Below are 23,261 nucleotides of genomic sequence, written 5' to 3' on the forward strand. Positions count from 1 at the left end.
AGTTAGTCTTGAATAGTTTACCACCCTTGACAATTATTTGCAAAGTCAACCTTGCCTTCTGGAGCCAGCAATGACTCGGTGGGAAAGGCACTTGCCACCAAACCTGACAACCTGAGTTCATTCCCTGTAGCCCCCATGGTGGAAAGAAAGAACCAACTCCATAGAACCCCCACACTTAAAATAAATAAATGTAGTTTTTAAAATAATCCTACTTTTCATTTTTTGTTCAGTCTAATAACTCCAAAGACACAGAGGACAAAGGGGTACAACCATACTTACACTATAACAACTCACCTTAACCAGGGTCAGAATTCTGGTCTATGTTACTTCTTTCCAAGACACACTGAAAATGGCTGTTAAACACAATTCTTTTACAAGGACAAGATGCACTTCCTGACCCCAGTAATAACTTAACTCCGGCACCCAGTCTGTCTCTAAATTGTAACTGGCTGTTGATGACCTCATCACTCTCTTATACTTTTTAGTAGCATCATGGCCTTCACCAAGACCAAAGAAAGTTCTACTGAAATTTGAAAATCAGACGATTTCCCAGCTGTAAGTGATTCTGGTACAGACAGAATAAGCTTATGTCTCAAACACAGATGAACTTTCCCCTGGATAGGTCCTTTCTTTTCATAAACACTATCTCCAATGGCAGCAAAACATTACATGAAGCCTCAAGCCCCTCAGATCTTCCTTGTTTATACAACCCAGACAGAGCTTTGTTTTCTGTCTCTTGTCTAGGAAAGATTTAGTTCCTCCTTCTCCCATATCAAACACAAACACAACACACTCGAGATAGTGGGGGCATGTTTCAAACCACCTCATGAAGACAATCATGCTTTCCTGCACTTAAAACATTCTAGTAACAAAGCTGGCTTCCCTACAAAGCATAGAGCTGGAGGCTACTTCACTTGCTTCTACTCAGAGAATTCCTCCGTAAAAGACATCTAAACAAGTCTCTTTAATGTAGCCTAGTTTTTTATTACATCATTCACTGGGCATGCACCAAAGTAGGAACTTGGTAGAAATGTTTATTATCATATATACCCAGTCTAGATAGCTGATAGCAGATGGATGGATAGACAGACAGACAGATAAACAGATAGTCTACAGGTAAAAAGATATTGATAGATAGATATGTAAGAGATTAGATAGACAGACAGATAGACAGATAGATGCTGGTAGAGAGATAACTTATTAGATGGATAGATGGATTGATAATAATAGAAAAAGGGATTGTTCCACCATCACACGTAGATGTCCCCTAGAAAGTCTTCACTCTTCTCTTACTAGAAATCAACTACACAGGAGAAACTTTCCCTTATCTTCCTGTCTGAAGATAGTCACTCACCACATTAGACTCTTAGACTCTTTGTGTCAACACTTGGTTTCCTCCCTAACAAAGTCATTTGATTGAACTGTTTTCTTCCCCCAGAAGGTTGTAAGGAAGAATCCATGCAGGAAATTATGTGTTGCCTAGTTTTGGAGGGACCTCAAGAGCCTTAAATTATATCTGATATATAATTAAAAATAATAATCTGTCGAATTAATACACCTATATGAACACTTTCATTGGGTTTCTAAAAAGATTTTTTGAATGTATTTTAGAGATTTGAAGCTGGCAGGCAAGAGAAGTAAATGTCTCAGCTGGAATTCAAGCTATTATGTCCTTTATTGAATGTTGCCTGCCATAAGAAGATGAAGTTTCTAATTAACATTTTCCATTAGTATTTGCTAACATTTATCTATTTAGGTTAAATTCCTTTTCAAAACTGAAATATACAACACTGTATTAAAAACAGAACAATAACAATTTTGAAGAACATTTTATAGTTTAAATTCACTCTTGTATTCCAGATGGTTAAGGAACATTACAGGGTGTCTGCTAGCTCTTATCAGCCACCTTAAGTATCAAACTGGACAAGGAATAAAAAAGTACCGGAAGCAGATGCTTCAAACTCTTGCCTTTGGAGTGGACTCTGAATGGCTGCTGCTCCTGGCTACTAAGGCATTGATGCTGCCACCCTTCTCTGTGGCTACCCACTGTCCCTATAGCCTCAAGTCATCTGCTTTGCTGTTCTGACTCACTGGCTCTGTCATCTGGCAGAGTTAACACGTGTACTGCCCTAAAAAATAACAAGGAGCCTGCACTACCCCTAGGAAAGACTTTTGCCTTCTGGTGTCAGAAAGACGGGAGGAGCTTAGGATGTCTGGAGTGCCCTTGTGCCTGCTACATTTAGCACTGTATGGCTTCAGCAGTTCCACCATTAGACAAGCTCTCAGAACTTTACAAGCAAGTTGTAAAAAGTGGATTCGTATATGAAGCATAGCTCTTTATCATCATAGATCTTTACGTCCCTTGAAGGGAACTGATTCCCAGACCTAATGGGAGGTAGAGTAGAAAAATGGCAGAGGGTGATCCACTTAGCATTTTTAAAAGGATATAAAACCAGCCATTTGTGCTTTCTCTGTTTACAGACAAAGCATGACTTCATTTACAAGGTTGATGAGTGTCTGCCCTGACTCGATCACATCTCTGGAGTCATGCTTCAGTTCCCCCAACTCCGCTTCTGGTGTCTCAGTTTCTCCTCTGATGGATGTGAAATCTCAACTCCCAAATCAGCAGTCTTTTGTTCCACGACCTATAAAATAAATGCTAGAGAAAATGATTTGGGTTTTACGACCAGTGTTTAACACAAACTGCTGAAAAACAGGAGCTCACGTTTTTCTGCATCTAGAAATTAGTCGCCAAACTTATTCTCCAACACGCTTTGACATGTTGATTTGCATCTGGTCTGAATGTCATATCATTCAATACTCATCAACATTCTGTTCTCGAGTAGAGAATCACAAGGCTGAACACATTCCTCTGTATCTCAGAATAATTTTCCTCTTATTAGTCCTGGACAAGTTCAAGATGTTCGTGAGCCCAGAGGTGTTTATAATACAGTCAGGGAGGGAGACAGGGTTTTGGGAGTTGGTTGAAAAGCTGGGAGAATAAGATATGTGTTTGAATACCACTTCTGAACATCTCACTGGAGACTGGGAAATTGTCTGGGAGACATTTTATATCACATGTGTATTGTAACTTGTGTGGGGGGGTACATGTATGTGAACATGCATGCACATATGTCTGTGTTTATATTATTCATGTGTGTTCTTTCCTTTGTGAAGCAACAGATGCTGAAGAACAGTGAGACTGTTTCTGTAGTTGCATTAGCCAGAGCAACTACTTACCAAGTTGGTTGCCCTTCTGTTCTCAGGCTCTGATTCCTCACACACCCACTCCTGAAGACTGTATACCAGGTGCTCCAGTCACTCCAGTCCTTCCTTCAAGATTGGCTATATTCTTCCTGTTGAGTACACATCCTTGTGCAAACTACAGAGCAGCACAGAGATGGGGGCTCACAGCCAGGAGAAGCAGCTATGAAACCATCTTCGCTAAGGATGACCAGGCATTTCCCATCTCCATGTTTCAGTGATCTGTAAATGTAAGGCTTACAATCCTGGTTCAAGCCTGATCCAGTGATAGATACAAGAGCCCAAGGAGCAACGTGGTACTTCATAACCTGCACATCTTTTTAGATTCACAAATAAATACATTGGTAGCAGTAGTTAAGAGGTAGGGTGAGCTGTTTCATAGAGCTTAGTCTTTCACAGGACAGTATTATTTTATACAAACACAACTTACACTTCCAGAGGACCCAAGTTCAAGTTCAACTCACAAAACCCATGAGACATCTCACAACCATTTTCAATCCAATTTCCAAAGGATTCAACAAAGAGAAATAATGACTGACCATTCCTTATCAGCAAGTTTCTTATCTCAGAAATCAACCAGTCATGCCAAAAATATTTTTAAAATAAACTTGTAGCTGGAGATATAGTTTAGCTGGCAGAAGGTGTATATATGTGTATATACACAGAGAAAAGACCGAGACACACAGATACAAACATGCACATACACACACACAGGAACACACACATATTCTCCCCATAGGGCCATATCATATACCTTAAATAAACATGTTAAAATTAATTCTTTTAATATGAAAATCATTAACAACATCCAAACATTTATGCTTAAGGACCAAAAAGAAGTTGTAAGCATTGAAAAGCCGTCCCCATTTCTCATCTGTCCTGTGGCAGTATTGTCAGGGGAAAGATGCCTCACCCCCTCAACCCACAAACACCCGAGGAAGGTGGAAGAGTACATCCCAGGGTCACAAGAGTGGGAGAGCAGGCCCTGAACTTTGCCTGAGCAACACAATAGACCTAATCCTGTTGATAAAGGTGTGGGTGAGGCAGCCCTGCAGTGGTGAGAAAGGGGGAACTGTTCCCAGCACTCACCTCTCTTGTGGAGGCATGGACAGGGAGAGTTGTCCCCTCCCTCCAGCCCATAAATGCCTGAGGCAGGTGGGAGAACTGGAGGTCACAGAAGTGGGAAAGCTGTCCCAGTCCCTGCAATACTTCTGAAAGAAGGCCCAATAATTCACCTGGGAAGCACAATAGAATCAACAGGATTGGCAGAGGTGTGGATGAGCCAGCTATGAAGTTTTGAACACGGGAGAGCTGTCCTCACTACTTGACTGACATATGGCAGCATCGGAGGAGGAGAGATTATTGGTTAATAGTAATGCAACCATTATGGTAAGATTGCTTCTTGACGAATGGATGGATCTGGAAAACATCATATTGAGGTAACCTAGACCCAAAAGACAAATATAATATGTAATTACTCACAAGTGACTTTTAGACATAAAACAAAGAAAAGCCAGCCTACAGTTTGCAACCCCAGAGAACCTAGACAGCAAAGAGGACTCTAAGAGAAACATACATGGATCTAATATGCATGGGAAGTAGAAAAAGACAGGATCTCCTGAGTAAATTAGAAGCATGGGAATCATGAGAGAGGGTAGAAGGGAAGAGAGGAGGAAGGAAGGGGAGCAGAGAAAAATATATAGTTCAATAAAAATAATTAGGAAAAGAAAATTGCTTCTCATCTAAATTGACATGCATCCCAGAATACTTTATTGTTTTACTAATGAATAAACTCCAGAATAACCATTCTAGACTTATCAGTAAATGGGACTCTCTTCTCCTAAATGCACTATTAGACAAAAGAACTGTAGCATTCCTGCAGTAGATCAAAGGATATGCAGAAAAGGAACTGGGTAGCTCAATTCTAACAAGTAACCCCAGTAGAATAACTAATTAAGATGTCTACATGTGTATCCTGAAGGAAAGTTTCCTAATAAAGTATAGTAGGCAGAGAAAATGCAAGTAGGAAATAGTTTCAAGTCTTGGGGAGACTGGTAGCAATCTCCACTCACCATAAATTTCAGTCTATTCAATACCTCTTCCTCTTCATATTGTTTCTATAAATAATTAATTTTAAATAATACCAAAGAAGTTTCTTGAATCCACATTTCTTGACTTTTATGAAGTCACCATGTTGGCCTATACATAAAAGGCAAATGTTTCAACTGTATTACACATAAAAATGGTGATGGAAATGGAAGGATAGAAATTCTGGCACACCAAAGACTTTCCATGAAAGATGATCTTGAAAGCCAGACTACACAGCTGCTCTCATGGTCAGAAACTAGAATGTGGATTCCTCAGCACCAATTGGCTGTGGTCAGGGTCATAGCCTTTGTTCAAGTGTTTTCAGCCAGAAAAGAAAGAGGCACATTTGCCTCACAAGAGCCTCTGAACTCAGATAATCTTTCCTGCTGTCAGTCTGAGGGACATGCAAGGTCAAAAGTGGTTGATGCTCTAGTAATTACCATAGGGATTTAACCATTTCAGGCCCAGATATGACAGTACCATATCACAGCTACACTATGTGGTAATAAAGAACCCTGGACACTCTAATTTCCCTTCTCTGGACCACATCAGTTTCATACCAGTCTCCCATCACCTCATTCATCCTTGAAAGAAGCTCAGAATGCTGCTGATGTTAAGACTGAACCCAGTGTTCCTCTGCTGTGTGCTTCTGTAACTAGAACAATGTGTTTCTCCCATACCACATAAAAGGAAGAGTGCCCACTGAATAGCAATGATAAACAGAATGGCAAATCACACACCCTTCTATTCACTCAGTCTCCTACTATTTGCTAGTGCTTGCAACATGCTATGTGTGGTGACTGAGAACTAAATGAGCAAGCCATCCACTCTTCCTATAGAAAACATTAGACATGCAGGAAAAAATGATTTAAAGTAATTAGAAGGAATAGGGCAAATGTTATTATATGGGAGCTGGGATTGGTGAAGGACAGCTCACAGAGTGACAAATAAAGGGGAAAGAGACTAGGGGAGAAGGCAGAAGGAGGACTATTTGTGAAGAAGGGAACTATCAGAAGTCAGACAGAGGAAGAGAAAGAGCAATGGAGATGAATAATCAAAATACATTATGAAAATTTATGAAATTCTCATAATGAATGTGTTACATCAAACAATAAATGAATATAAATTTAAGGCAAAAGTGAGCAAAATCAAAGGATTAAATAAAACAATCCTCAGAGATGAGCACATATTAGATGGAGAAAGAGTGGTATGAAAGCATGGTGTGCTATGGAACTAAGATCAGCTTCCTAAAATGGAAGGCAGAGTTGTGTGACTAAAAGCCAAACAGTACATTTTCACATGTCTTAAGTTCAACAGGAAACAAGAAGATCCCATAAAATGGAGATGGCATTCATGAAAAAGTACAGGGAAAATACAGGGAAAACCACTGAACATGTCAGGTAGGAAACAGGGTGAAATCATGGGATGGCATCATCCCAAATCATAATAGTGGTGATGGCAACTATAAAAGATTCAAATATCATGGCTCCCTTTTAACCTGAGGTCAGCATCTCTGAGAGTGAGAAGAATTATAACAAATAACCTATGGTCCAGTTGTGCTGGAATTGTGTGGTAAGGGATCCTTCTAGATTCCAAGCTCAACTGATATGGGTTTCTCTTCTGTATGCTATGAGTGCTTTATTATCATTGGCTAATAAAGAAGCCACTATGGCCTATGGCAGGGCAGAATAGAGCTAAGTCAGAAAGCTAAACTGAATACAAGGGGGAAAAGAGGAGTCAGGAGTCAAGGAGATGCCATATAGCTGCCTAAGGAGAAAGATGCCAGAACCTTACCAGTTGCCACAGCTTTGTGGTAACACATAGATTAATAAAAATGGGTTAATTTAAGAATAAAAGCTAGCTAAGAATATGCCTCAGTCATTGGCCAAACTGTGTCATAATTAATATAGTTTTGTGTGGTTATTCAGATCTGGGCAGCCAGGAAATGAATGCACAGTCTCTGCTTACATAATGATGCTGGACATTTGGCAATGAAAATTTACATAAAGTCTAAGAAAGCTTTTTTTATATAAAAAGGCCTTAGGCCTGAGTCAGAGACCTCTGTGGGTCCAGACACAAGTCTGTGACCTAGAGGGAGTAGGACAGCAACCTCTGCTGGAGCAGCCCTGATGCAGCAAACTCCACAGTGGCAGGTACAAGGGAGTGACTGCTAAGGAAGTAGGCCTGAGCCAGTGACCTCTGTTGGAGCAGGCCTGAGGCAATTAACTGCACAGAAGCAGGTACTAGGGAGCAGCCACTGAAGGAATAGATCAGAGCCAGAGACCTCTGTGTGTCAAGCCATGATTCTTGGATGTCTGAGGCTGTAGGCTTGAGTCAGAGACCTCTGGGGGTCAAGGCATGAGTCTTAGATATCTGAGGCTGTAGGTCAGAGCCAGAGACCTCTGTGAGTTCAGATGCCAGTCTTGGACTTCCAAGGTAGTAGGTCTGAGTCAAAGACCACTGCAGGACTGTGTGTGAGTCAGGGACTTCCAAGGGAGCAAGCCCAAGCCAGGGACATCTGTGGGACAGGCCTGAGTCAGCTTTCTCAACTGGAGCAGGCCTTAAGTAGCGACATCCACAGGGGCAGGATTGAGCAAGTAACCCCCAATGGAGCAGGCCTGAGGGAATAACCTCCACAGGAGCAGGTACAAGATAGCCACCATAGAGGGAGCAGGCCTGAAACAGAGACCTCTGTGAAACCAGGCGTGAATCAGCAACCTCTGAGGTAGCAGGCCTGAGCCAGCAAACTCAACAGGATCAGGCCTGAACCAGCAACATCTGCCAAAGCTGGCCTGAGCCAGCAACCTCTGCCAGAGCAGGCCCAAGGTAGCAACCTCAGTAGAAGCAGCCCCCAAGCAAGCACCCTCCATGAGAACAGGTACAAACAACCCCCATTATAGCAGAGTGATTCCAGGAAGTGACCTCCAGGAACATGAAATGCCCAATGAAGTCACCAGAATCATGGCCCTGACAGCACCATGAGGACCAACCATCTGAGCCTTGGATCCACTGGCACCTGGAAGACTAATCACCAGAGACACAGACAACTCCAACTATACCAATCAGAGAAAAAGATGGGTAGACAAGGTAAGAACACATGCAAAAACACAAAAAACAGCACAACACCAATAAAAACAGTAGCCTTACAACAGCAAGACTTGAACAACCAAATATAGATGAAACAGAAGAAAATGACCTAAAAATACTTTAGGAGAAAGTTTGAGGACCTTAAAGACAAAATGAAAAATTCCTTCAAAGAAATGGAGGAAAAGGCAAACAAAAAATTGGAAGAAATCAACAAATCCCTTAAAGAAAACAAAAAAAAAAAAGCAATTAATCAGATGAGGGAAACTATTCAAGACTTGAAAACTGCAATAGAGACAATAAAGAAAACACAAACTGAGCAAATTATAGAGACAGAAATTATGAGAAAATGATCAGGAACCACAAATGAAAGCATAAACAGCAAAATATAAGAGGTAGAAGGAAGAAACTCAAGCACTGAAGATACAATAAAGGAAATAGACTCATTAGCAAAAGAAAACATTAAATCTAACAAAAGCTTAACCCAAAATATAGAGGAAATATAGGGCACTGTGAAAAGACCAAGCCTAAGACTAATAGGTATAGAAGCAGGAGAAGTACAACTCAAAAGCACAGAAAGTATGTTCAACAAAATCATAGAAGAAAACTTTCCCAGCCTAAAGAAAGATATGCCTATGAAGACACAAGAAGCTTATAAAACACCAAATAGACTGGATCAAAAAAAGTCCTCTTGCCACATAATAATCAAAACACTAAACAAACAGAATAAAGAAAGAATATTAAGAACTGCAAAGGAAAAAAGCTGAGTTACATATAAAGGTAGATACATCAGAATTACACCTAAATTCTCAATGGAGAAAATAAAAGGCAGAAAGTCCTGCTCAAGCATTATGCAGACAATAAGAGACCACAGATGCCAGTCCAGACTACTATACCCAGCAAGATTTTCAATCACCATAGAAGGGCAAAACAAGATAGTCCATGACAGGACCAGATTCAACCAATACCTAGCCACAAACCCAGTCATACACAAAGTACTAGAAGGAAAACTCCTACCCAAGGAAGTTGGATACATCAACAAAAACAGAGACAATAGGTGATCTCAAAGCAGCAAATCCCAAAGAAAGGAAAAACACACACAGTAACATCACAACAATGAAATCTAAAATAACAAGAGCTGGCAATCATTGGTCATTAATATCTCATAATATAAATGGACTCCACTCACCTATCAAAATGCACAGGCTAACAGACTGTATATAAAAACAGGATCTATCCTTCTGCTATATACAAGAAACACACCTCAACCTCAAAGATGATCATCACCTCAGAATAAAGGGTTCGGAAAAATTTTCCAATCAAATGAATGTAAGAAACAAGCTGGCATAGCTATCCTAACATCTAACAAAATAGAATTCAAATTAAAATCAATCAAAAGAGACAAAGAAGGACATTTCATATTAGTCACAGGAAAAATCCATCAGAGGAAATCTCAGTACAGGATATCTATACCCCAAATACAAGGACACCTTCATATATAAAAGAAACACTTCTAAAGATTAAATCACACCTTAATCCCTACACACTAATAGTGGGAGACTTCAACACCCCACTCTCACCACTGGTCTGTCAGAAAGAAAATTAACAGAGAAATAAGGGAATTAACAATTGTTATGAGTCAAATGGACTTAACAGACATCTATAGTACATTCCACCCGAACATAAAAGAATATACATTCTTTTCAGCACCTCGTGAAACCATCTCAAAAATTGACCACATACTAGGTAACAAAACAAACCTCAACAAATATAAAAAAAATTGGAATAACCCCATTTATCTTATAGGATCACAATGGCTTAAAATTAGAATTCAACAGCAACACTAATTACAGAAGGCCCACAAACTCATTAAACAATTCTCACCTGAGCAGGTCAAGAAAGAAATAAAGGGGGGCTGGAGAGATGGCTCAGTGGTTAAGAGCATTGCCTGCCCTTCCAAAGGTCCTGAGTTCAGTTCCCGGCAACCACATGGTGGCTCACAACCATCTGTAATGGGGTCTGGTGCCCTCTTATGGCCTGCAGACATACACACAGACAGAATATTGTATACATAATAAATAAATAAATATTAAAAAAAAGAAAGAAAGAAAGAAAGAAAGGAAGGAAGAAATGAAAGACTTCCTAAAATTCAATGAAAGTGACCACAAGACATACCCAAATTTACAGGACACAATGAAAGCAGTGTTAAGAGGAAAGTTTATAGCACTAAATGCCTACATAAAGAAGCTGGAAAAAATTCCACACTAGTGAATAAACAGAATATTTGGAAACTTTAGAACAAAAAGAAGAAAACTCACTCAGGAGAACTAGACAGGAGAAAATAATCAAATTGAGAGCTGAAACCAACAAGATAGAAACAAAGAAAAATACAAACAATCAATGAGACAAAAAGTTCGTTCTTTGAGAAAAACAACAAAATAGACAATCTTTTATCCAAACTAACCAAAAGGCAGAGAAAGAATATCCAAATTCACAAAATCAGAAATGAAAAGAGGACATAACAACAGACATGGAGGAAATCCATAGAATCATTAGATCATATTTTGAAAACCTGTACTCCACAAAATTGGAAAATTTTAAAGGACAATTTTCTGGATAAACATCACTTACCAAAATTAAGTCAGGACCAGATAAGCAAATTAAGTAGAAATATAACTGCTAAAGAAATAGAAACAGTCATCAAAATGCCAATCGTTTCAGCACATAATTCTACAAGATTTTCAAAGAAGAACTAATACCAATACTCCTCAAATTGTTCCACACAATAGAAACAGAAGAAACATTGCCGCACTCTTTTTACAAGGCTACAATTACCCTGGTACCTAAACCACATAAAGACATTACTGAGAAAAAGAATTACAGACCAATCTCACCCATGAACATTGATGCAAAAATACTCGATAAAATACTGGCAAATTGAATCAAGAACACAACAGAAAAATCATCCACCATGATCAAGTTGGTTTCATCCCAGAGATGCAGGTATGGTTCAACATACTAAAATCTGTCAATGTAATCCACCATATAAGTAAACTGAGGAATATAAACTACATATTTATCTCATTAGATGCAGAAAAAACCTTAGACAAAATACAACATCCCTTCTTGTTAAACATCTTAGAGAGAGCAGGGATACAAGGAACATACATAAACATAATAAAAGCAATATATATACATATATATATATATATATATATATATATATATATATATATATATATATATCAAGCCAACAGCCAACATCAAATTAAATGGAGAAAAACTAACAATGATTCCATGGAAATCAGGAAGGAACAAGACAAGACTGTCCACTCTCTCCATATCTATTCAATGTAGAATTGAGGTTCAAGCTAGAGCAATAATACAACAAAAGGAGATCAATGGGATATAAGTCAGAAAATAAACTCTCATTATTGCTGATGATATGATAGTTTACATAAGTGAATTAAAAAATTCTACCAAGGAACTTCTACAACTCATAAACACTTTCAGTAATGTAGCAGGATACAAGATTAACAAAAAAATTAGTAATCCTCCTTTACACAGATGATAAATGGGCTGAGAAAGAAATCAGAGAAACATCACCCTTCATTATAGCCACAAATAGCATAAAATATCTCAGAGTAACTCTACCAAAAAAGTGGAAGATCTACATGACCAGAACTTTAAATCTTTGAAGAAAGAAACTGAAGAGGACACCAGAAAATGGAAAGATCTCCCCTGATCTTGGGCATGTTTAATTAACATAGTAAAAATGGCCATTTTACCCAAAGCATTGCATTTAATGCAATGCCCACCAAAACCCCAGCAAAAATCTTCACAGACCTCAAAAGAACAGCACTCAACTTCATATGGAAAATCAAATAAGCACAGGATTGCCAAAACAAATCTATACAATAAAGGAACTTCTGGAGGCATCACAATCCTTGATCTAAACTACAGAGTTACAGTATGAAAAACAGCCTGTTATTTGTAAAACAAAACAAAACAAACAAAAACAGGAAGGAAGACCAATTGAACCAAATCAAAGACCCATATATTAATCCACACAACTATGAAAACCTGATTTTTGACAAAAAGTAAATAAATACAAAATGGAAAAAAAAGAAAGCATATTCAACAAATGGTGCTGGAATAACTGGGTATCAACATGTAGAATAATGAAAATTAATCCATATCTATCACCACGTACAAAACTCAATTCCAAATGAATCAAAGACTTCAATATAAAACCAACTTCACTGAACCTCAAAAAATAGAAATTGGAAGTACACTAGAATGTATTGGCACAGGAGTCCACTTCCTATATATAACCCCAGTAGCACAGACACTGAGAGAAACAATTAATAAATGGAACCTCCTGAAACTGAGAAGCTTCTGTAGAGCAAAGGAATGAGAAAAGATCTTTGTCAGCCTCACATCAGACAGAGGACTAATCTCGAAAATATATAAAGAACTCAAGAAATTGGCCATCCAAAAAACAAATAATCCAATAAAAATGGGTTACAGACTTAACAGAGAACTCTCAAAAGAGAAATCTAAAATTGCTGAACAATACAAGGAAATATTCAACATTCTTAGTCATCAGAGAATGTGAATCAAAACAACTCTAAGATTCTATTTTACACCTGTAAGAATGATCAAGATCAAAAACACTGATGACAACTTATGCTGGAAAGGTTGTTGGGAAAAGGGAACAGTCCTGCATTGCTGGTGGGAATTCAAGTTGGTACAACTTCTTTGGATGTCTGTATGGCAGTTTCTTAGAATATTAAGAAACAACTTTCCTCAAGACCCAGCAATACCACTTTTGGGTATATACCCAAAAGATGATCAATTATACCACAAGGACATGTGCTCAACTATGTTCATAGCAGCATAGCCAGAACCTGGAAACAACCTAAATGCCCCTTGACCTGAAGAATAAGATGTGGTACAATTACACAATGGAGTACTACATATAAGAAAAAAACATTGACATCTTAAAATTTGCAGGCAAATGGATAGATATGGGAAACATCTTATTGAGTGAGGTAACCCCGACCCAGAAATACAAATATCATATGTACTTACTCATATGTGGCTTTTAGACATAAAGCCAAGTAAAAACAGCCTACAATTGACACTCTCAGAGAATTTAGGACCCTAAGAAAGACATCGTGGATCTAATCTACATGTGATGTAGAAAATGACAAGATCTCCTGAGTAAATTGGGAACATAGAAACCATGGAAGAGGGTAAAAGGAGAGGGTAGAGGATGGTAGGGGAGTCGAGGAAAATGTATACCTCAATAAAATCAATTTTAAATTATTTAAAAAGTTAAAAAAATTAAAAAGGGTCTTCTAGAACCACAAAAATGGGATTCAGTTGTAACTTCTCTGTAACCACATTTTTTTCAGATATGCTCTCTTTGCTGGAGGCAAGCAATGGTGCAACTTCTTTAAGAGCCAGCTCCCTGGATTGTGCTGGTGACAGGAATGGCTCTGGATCTTTTGGGAGGTTCTGTCACAGAATATCTAAATGGAGTTTGTGAACAGAGTGCTTCAAGTTCCCTAATGGCAACATAGACCTGCTGAGTCCTTGGAGCTGGGGGGATGAGCATGGCTCACAGAGACAGTGAACATGCCTTTGCCATGTTGGATAGGGCAGAGCTATCATGCAAAACAGCAGTGTTAGTCCTAGCCATGCTGCTTAGCATTTTCAGAAGTGGTCTTGGTTAGGAAAGGAATACAGATACACAGTAAAGACAGATTCAGACAAAATGAAAATACCTCTAAATGGGTCACAGTGTTGAATCAATATACATGGGCTTAAATGATAGAAGAAAGAGTCCAGGCAGTATAGATTAAAAGAGTAAAGATAATGAAATGAATATTAAAAAGTAATAAAGTTGGTGGTCGTTTACTCATTGAGACGGTGGGACAGATCTAACGGGAGACCACCAAGTCCGGATGGAATGGGACTGATGGAACAGGGGACCAAACCGGACTCTCTGAATGTGGCTGATGGTGGAGGAGGACTGAGAAACCAAGGACAGCGGCAATGAGCATGAACTCTACAGCATGGACGGGCTCACTGTGAGCCTTGTCAGTTTGGTTGCTCACCTTCCTGGACCTAGGGGGAGCTGGGAGGACCTTGGACTTAACATAGTGAAGGGAACCCTGATGGCTCTTTGTCTTGGAGAGGGGTGGAGTGGGGGTATGGGTGGAAGGGAGGGGAGGGAAGGGGAGGAGGAGGGGAGGAGATGGAAATTTTTAATAAAAAAAATGAGAAAAAAGTAATAAAGTTAAAAAAGTCATTTAATGATGGAAAGTACAAAAAGTATCTGGATTATGTATATTATTGTGTTTCTTTGAATTTTTGACTGTGAATGAACTAACTACAGAGAGTCATTTCTTTGTATGGATTGCTAAGCTAAACCAATATAAATATTTTTTTTTAAAATTTGAGTCTAAGGATATGTTGCTTTGGAAAAGAGATTCTGCTTTGGTTTCCACAGATGAGAACTTGAGGATTTTGTCCAGGCTAATGTGGTTTGATGGAGCAAGATCCCCCAAAAGTTCTCCATGAACTCTAATAATACTTTGCCCAACAAACAGTGAAAAACAATTTTGAGAAAACTACATCCAAATTCCAAAAATGATTGCTTATAGATGTTTATTTTTACTTAAAAGAGGTTGGTTATAACTGGTTAATTGTCAGAGTCAATTTCTAAATAAAAGGGGGATATGATATAGAAATGCAACTTTGCATTGGTATGGATCTTGGTTTATTGATACAAATTTAAGGTCAATTTTGTTATGTGTATATTTCTACTCTTATTAAGGTATTATTTTATGTATCTCATTCAAAAAAGTAATATATAATTAAGAAATACAGATTAATAGTCATCTATAACAGTCAAACTTGTAGTCATGTTAGGTTTTCTAGATATAGAGATTATATTTAGATGGGTAGGTATTCTTTAAACCTTTCAAAAACCTACAGAATATTGCATTTAAATATTTTGTTAACTTTGGACTTTTCATGACAATGAGACACATCTGATCCTGGCAGCACCAATCTACTTCGAAAGCTTAGTGGGCATTTGATGTAAAGAAAATATGTCAAATGTATGAATAATCTTTAGCAAATTATGACCAGAACATTGTTCTTTTATTTATGTTTATCAAATGTTCATTGAACATTTAACTTGGAGTAGACTCTGTTCTAATTCACACACATAAAAGAACCACACATTCATTTATTTAATGGTCATATTTTTCTGATATAACATTAATATTATCATCATTTTACAAATATAAAAATGTAACTACAGAAGGATTAAATGAGCTAGCTCAATCACACAGCTTTTAAGTGACAGAATCTAAATTTAAGCCACCTGTATTTTTAGCTCCTACATTATCAGGTCCATCTAGTGATATGGCATACACAGAAACAGTTACTTTAGACTTGGATGAAGCAAGAGGCCTGCTTTTTCCTACCATTCTACGTTATCTACGATCCCTGGCCAATGCAATAAGAAAACTATACATCTATTTTCTTAAAAGCAGAAAAATGAGGTAAACTGTCCTTCTCTTTAGAACCATATGACTAAGAAGTTTTTATTGTAACTAGAATAAATAAAATCAGCATATTACTAAGTTCAAATTTAAATCACTTAGTATTCCCAGAAAATGACTTTGCCAATTACAATACAGAATGAAAGTTACAAATACTTTTTCAATAATGACAAGCCTCTAAAGCCTCTCTAAATATTTAGCAATATTTTATAGTCTCAGGAAAAAATGTTGAATTGTTAAAAGACATAAAAGAAAATGAACAACATCGATCGAAGAAAATAAAAGACTCAATGTTAAAGTGATCCTTGTTCTTCAAGTTAAATAATAGGCAAGGTTTTGTTTCCCCTTTCTTGAAATTTCAGGAAAAATCCCAGGAAAGTTTTCATTGATACTGATCAGTCAGAATTTCTGTTTACCAAATAAACTGAAGAATAAATAAAAGGTTTGAGGAAAAGTCATAAAGTATACCATAAAGACTAGACATCAAGTCTCATTGTAACACTGTAGCTTGTAAGACAATATGGTATTGATATAAGGAGAAACAGATCAGTCAGTATAATAGAACCTGGCATTTTAAAGAGACTCATGGAAAACTGGCATTATCCATGGTGGCACTGTATGTCACCATAGAAAGAATATGCTTTTCAATAAATTAGACAGAGGCAGTTGGCTTTCCATATGGAAAAAAAACAAGAGTAGAACACAGCTTTAAAGAGAAGTAAATTCCAGCAAAATTGAAGACTATAACATAAAAAGTCACATTTCTAAACTTTTCTGAGAAAATGACTGGATAAAAGCCTTTGAAACCAGAATGAAGGATTTCCTGAATCATGTATCAGTGATAAAACTGAAAACATGAAACGTTTCTTCATATTCTTTGATGGCTTCACTGATTTATACAAAATAAAATATAATTTATATAATTATAATTATTTCTGTTTCCTCTTTCAACTCCACCTGTTCTCTTGAACACATCTTTTACCCAACTTCATGTTCTCTAGTCTCCTCCTCCTCTCCTTATTCTTCAATCTACTCATTCTCTCTTTATTCCTTATTCTCTTTGTTCTCTTCCTTTTGTTCCTCCCCCTCTTCCTTCTTGGTATACACCACCCACCAAATCTAGGTAGTAGTGTCCATTATGGTAAACTGAAACATTTGTACATGGTGGACACAAGAAATGTGAACAGTATGCTGTGGGCTGGAAGGGCTACTCACAAGTTTTGCATCCATGTATCGGTTGTTTTCTTGGTTAATTTGTAGTCAAGGTCTTTTTTTTTTTTTTTTTTTTTCTTTTTTTTTTTTTTTTTTTGGTTTTTCGAGACAGGGTTTCTCTGTGGCTTTGGAGCCTGTCCTGGAACTAGCTCTTGTAGACCAGGCTGGTCTCGAACTCACAGAGATCCGCCTGCCTCTGCCTCCCGAGTGCTGGGATTAAAGGCGTGCGCCACCACCGCCCGGCAAGGTCTTTTTTTATTTTGCTATATAGAGGCAAAGTTGTACTTGAACATACACTCTTCCTATCTTTACCTCTCATGTGATTGGACTACTATATTTAGCCTATGCCAGGTTTTAAATGATCAAGGATCACTGTGTTGATTATGCAGGAGGAAAACAGTGCACAGATAAATAAGATAAATCCTAAATCTAAAGACAAAAACATTGAAGACCCTAACAGACAAGCCACAAGAGAAAATCTGAGCACACAGTGAACATACAAGAGGATAATTACTTTTGCTAAGAGATGCAAATTAAAATGCAATAAATGGATTGAATAAAATGTTTCCAAAAATACATTTTAAAAATGAGACAATTTGTCCCAACTATCAGACTGTCTAATATCTGACAATGTTAATTTTTAGTTAAGTTACAGGAAACGTGAACTTCCACAGAGTACTACTGAGTAGGTGAATTGATAAAAAATTAGGAAGGTAAACTGGAGATTTTTTAACAGTAATGTTTAAAGAACATTTTTGAAGGAAAGTCAACTATCAGTGTACTGTGATAAAATTTATACAAGGCTAAATGGATACATTTTTTGTGTGTATGTGTGTAACAAAAACTTAATTCTCTAAATTACTTGAACATTTGTATATGCTTGTATCACTTTATAGCATAAAAGTCTTGACAATGACATTAGCATAAGGAGATAAGGCTTGAAGCACAGAGGATAATTAGGACATTCGGAATTTTGTTGATATGCAGCCATGGTTTGAACCAAAATAGAAGGATAGCAGGTGAAGGAAGATGCCTCATCTTAGGGACCAGATCAAACTGAGACAAAGGGATGGATACCCTTTCTTTGAATCTGTGGTCACACCTGCAGCAACAGACAATGTCCATGCAATGTTCATTTGGAAACATATCTGCTCCTCTCCCCATCCAAACATGAGGGGGAAAAAAGCTGAAGAAACATATGTAAGCAATTTTAAATCATCTTAGAGCTGAACTGAAGTAAGAGTTTCCAAATATTTATTTTTTTAAATATGTATTAAATTTTTATTTATTTATTTTTAATTTTTTATATGGTTTATTTTTTTTAGAACAACTCAGCAAAATAAAATTCCGGTTTATTGTTGGACATTGTTTCACACATACATCAAACAGGCCAAAAAAAAAAATAAATAAACAGCAACTTCATAGACAAAAAAAGGAAGGAAAAAAAACGAAACCTTTTATCTTTGGCCTTTTTAACCATCTCATACAAACCAACTACTTATAGTACAACTAGGTACATACACAAAAAAAGTTACTGGAATGCTTGGAATAAAATTGTTGTTTTTTGTTGTTGTTGTCGTTTTGTGTGTTTTTTTTTTTACAAGGTTTTTTTCTCCTTTGAGATTATAATGAACATGGTCACACCACAAGTAAGGTCAGAAGTAGGACAGAGAACGCTCTGAAGGCTGGTCTGGTCACCCGTCATCATCAAAAATGGCTGACCCCTAACAATATGTACAAAAATATAAAATGTAAATAAAAATACAAACAAATTTTCCTTTTAAAGTATTTTTAAGAAAAAAAGCAGGGCCTTGGAAGTTTTGGGTTTTTTCCTCCCCTGTTGCAAATTCATGTTGTGGTTTTGGTGGGTTGATGAAGAGCGCATATCATCTGTGGGTGGCACTGCCCGCTGTGGGCAGGCGGAGCCTGCTCCTCTACTCGAAGGTGACCACGTTTAAATTCTGAGACGGGAAGTGGAGGGTGAACAGGTCACGGCGGCCTTAGTTTAGCTTTTCCTTTGCTGTCTAGTCATCCTCGTCAGTCTTCTGCTTCTTGGTGTCAACATCATCATCCTCATCTTCTTCAGCTACCGGCTTGCCCGTAGGAGCCTCAGCTTCCTCATCTTCATCTCCATCCTCTTCCTCACCGTCACCTTCTTCCTCCTCCTCCTCTTCCTCCCCACCTTCTTCCTCTTCTTCATCTACTTCATTGTCGGACTCCTGCTCCCCATTTTCCTCATTAGCATTGCCATTGGCAGGTGCGTCTCTTCCATTCTCTGCCTCCTCCACAACTTCCTTCTTCTCCTTCAAGTCCTTGGTGGTGATCTCAGAGCTGGTGTCCACGGCCGCCTCTGACATGGTGGGGCACGCCGGTGATCCGCTGCGGCGAGGGCGAGACTAATGGAGTTCAAGGACTCTGGCGAGAGAGCTGCCGGAGTCCGCTGTGGAGGAGGAGGAGGCGGGTGGCGAAGGCGGCTGCAGCAAGAGCCTAGCAGCACTGGGAACAATGCAAAGATGGCTTTTCAGAGCAGCCAGTGAGGCATGGTTTATTTTTTTATATATATTTAAAAATTTCAAAAAAAAAATTCCATCTCTTCCCCTCCTCCTCCTCCTTCCCTCCCCTCCCCTCCACCCATACCCTTCCTCCCTCCCTCTCCAGGCCACGGAGCCATCAGGGTTCCCTACTCTATGTTAAGTCCAAGGTCCTCCCAACTCCCCCCAGGTCCAGGAAGGTGATCAGTCAAGCTGAGAAGGCTCCCACAGAGCCCGTCCATGCAGAAGAATCAAAGCCCAGCGCCATTGTCCTTAGCTTCTCAGTCAGCCTCCACCGTCGGCCACATTCAGAGAGACGGGTTTGGTCGCATGTTCCATCAGTTCCATTCCAACTGGAGTTGGTGATCTCCCGTTAGTTCTGTCCCACCGTCTCCATGGGTGAACGCACCCCTCACGGTCCTGACTTACTTTCTCATGTTCTCCCTCCTTCTGCTCCTCATCAGGACCTTGGGAGCTCCAAATATTTAGTAAAAAAAATGAAACTCATTCTCCAGCAAACAGCAGACAGACAGGTAGCTTTTAAGTGGATAAAATCAGCACCATGCCTTTCAGAATATGCAATAATTACACACACACACACACACACACACACACACACACACACACACACGGGGAGGGGAAGCAACCAATAGGATCTTTGATTCAGAAATAGGAAAAAAGTCTAAGATAACTCCTGCCCAAAGTTCATTTGATCCCTAGCTCAGTCTTCAAATTAGCAAGAGTCAAACCATTCACCTAAGATGCCATCTGCTACCTTTAACAACTTTACCAAAGAGGTCCCACATCAAACGGACTTGCGCCTAAGTTCTCATTTTGTATTTGTAGTTTTACAGATCTGGATGGCTCTTTAAAATGATTCAAACCTCACTCTCCTTGCTTATAAAAAGGAATTAAACCATTATCAACTGAAGAGAAAGACATCCCATACATTGCAATTACTCTATTAATGTATAAATATTATTACCTCCATTCCTTATTAAAAGAAACTGACTCCAAAGATGAGCCCAGGCACTGCCCCTTTCTCTGCCATCTCTGCCCAATACTTCCTCGCTGTCCTTAGACTTCTGAAGTTATGCATGCATCTAAAAGAGCCAAGAGTTGAGTCAAGTCTCTTGCCATATAATTCTGTTCCAAAAGATAGTTCAGGCAAACGTGAGCACATGCTTACCTTTTCTGCCCTTTCTGTGACATTCACAATGTTTTTCTCAACCGAGCTTGAAACATCTTGGGTTTATGTTTAAACACCATGTGTCTGAGGCCCTAATGTATATTTTGAAATTTATAGAAGTTTTCCGTGTTCATCCTTCTGGACTTTCAAGTTTAATGTTTAAGATGCAATTGGGTAGGCAGCTGTAAGGCAGATAATTATTTGCAGATGTTGAGGCTGTGAATTGGAAAAAAGGGATGCCAGAAAAAATCTGTGTCCCTTGTTCTACATCAGAACACAGTTTCGTGCACACATTTACAAGTGTGTGAGCTTAACAGAAAGGTTTAACTCTGTCCTAAATAATAAGCAATGTTTCCCAACACCTCAGAAAATGGAATTCAATTCAGAGAAGAGTATAAACGTTAACAAAGGCCATCACAGAACAATACAATACCATCCAGAGGGAGCAAACACATTCCACATGTCAGGCCTGCTGTTAGGATCTTTACCATAATGCTTCATTAAACCCCACCACCACTATGAAGATGATTGCATTGTATCCTCAGTTTCAAGATGAACAATTCTGAGAATAAGAGTGCTAAGTCTAAGGCAACAGAGCTGGTGAGTGGAAGAGTCTCCTCTGAGAGTCAAGGGGCTCTGATTCTGGGTCTAAAGATACTTTCTCCACCGATGATTCAAGAATGAAAGGGATCCATTTATTAGTATTTCCACAGAACTAACCAACGGGACCTTCGAATGGCTCTTTAGCCCTCATGGTGCTAAGGTGAAGGCCTCATCATCATCATTTACCCCACTAATCAGGTTCAAAAGGTGAGCTTCCAATAAGGTGGACATTAGGACAAGAGCCAGGATTCAAATGTAAGTTTACTTGGAGTGACCTTCAAACTTGCATCATCTAAAGACTGAAATAGCCTATGCATTAAAAATGCTACTCTTTGAATAAGTAGTATGACTTTATGGACACATTCTTTTTAAAGAGTATCATTACTTACAAATATTCCAGAGAACTATACAGTTGTCCTCCAGGCATTGACTGCCATTCTGGAATAAAAATTTGCATACTCATTTGCAACCGGTCCTGTGATGGCGGAACTTTATTTCACCTTTATTTTGTGCTATGACCCCTGCCTGACCTTCAAATATTTTTTACAAATTTAAAAATTAGTGTTATAGGTCAGTAGGTACAGTGCCTGCACAACATGACAAAACCTTGAATTTGATTCTCAGAACTGCATAAACTGGGCATGGCATGGTGCATGCAGTCCTAGCTGAACTGGGTATGGTAGTGCATGCAATCCTAGCTGAATTGGGTATGATGGTGCACACAATCCTAGCACTCAAGATATGGAAGCAGCATGATTAGAAAATGCTCGCCTACATAGTAATCTTGAGGCTAACCTGAGAAACTTGTTATTACAAAATAATTAATTTTAAAAGTAAAGAAACACACCTTCTTTTCTTCAATATGAACTTTGCTTTTGAATTGCCACTGCTAAAGATACCTTTCTTCTTAGCTATCAGTTGATTTTCTTGATTGTTCATCACCAGGGCATCCATACCAATAGCAAGAAATCTGCTCAACTTGTTCTCTTTCATTGAGATAATATACAGGTTTTGGACCAAAGTGTTGACAATATGGTTGATCATGGATCCTACAAGAAAACCCAAGGAAATTCAGAATGTTGCAGCAGCACCTGGAAAGGGACAGAAGGAATAGTGATTGATTTGTAGTGGTAGAGAGGGACCAAAAATACAAAAAGGACTATAGACTCAGACATTGGACTCCAAAGTCAATAGACTAGTCAGAAGTAATGCTGATGCCATCATCTGAGTCCACTGAATTCCAACACAGGACTCTCTATGCCCCTCATCACCACTCTCCTGCCAGCTCAATCAGATGCCAACAGTTCTGTAGTTAAGGTGAGAGGAATCAAAAGACACAATTGCTGCTCTCATCAGAAATACTGTAATGGAAACCATTTCACAGACTGGAGCAGACAAAGACTTCCTGCCTCATCATATTTTAGCTGCAGGCAGAGTTAGTGTCTCATAGAGGGCTTTTGGGTGTGTCTCTTCTTCAATGTCAGGGTATCCCGGGCAGAGTTCTAAAAAAAAAAATGGAAAGGAACCTGGGCTGTTCCCTACTTTAGGAGCAATGGGAATGGCTGACTATCAAGGAGTGCTAGACTGGCCATCTAGTCTGCCTCTATAGCCACTAAGACAGCAAGTGTATAAAATTAGGGAGTGTCTCTTATCCATTCATTTCATTAATGTTGATGTTCACCTTAAAGTGGAATTTGAAGTTGTAAG

At 38.6% G+C, this 23,261-nt stretch overlaps 1 protein-coding gene across 1 annotated transcript; it reads right to left on the bottom strand.

The window, feature by feature from the left end:
* Positions 1-19,162: 19,162 nt before the first annotated feature.
* LOC119817701 (prothymosin alpha-like) lies at positions 19,163-19,622 on the bottom strand. The gene has a single exon (XM_038335069.1). The coding sequence runs from the start codon at positions 19,586-19,588 to the stop codon at positions 19,256-19,258; it is 333 nt and encodes a 110-aa protein (XP_038190997.1). The 5' UTR covers positions 19,589-19,622; the 3' UTR covers positions 19,163-19,255.
* Between the last annotated feature and the right edge of the window lie 3,639 nt (positions 19,623-23,261).

The sequence above is a fragment of the Arvicola amphibius genome, chromosome 6 (assembly GCF_903992535.2).
Source record: "Arvicola amphibius chromosome 6, mArvAmp1.2, whole genome shotgun sequence".
Classification (NCBI taxonomy): domain Eukaryota; kingdom Metazoa; phylum Chordata; class Mammalia; order Rodentia; family Cricetidae; genus Arvicola; species Arvicola amphibius.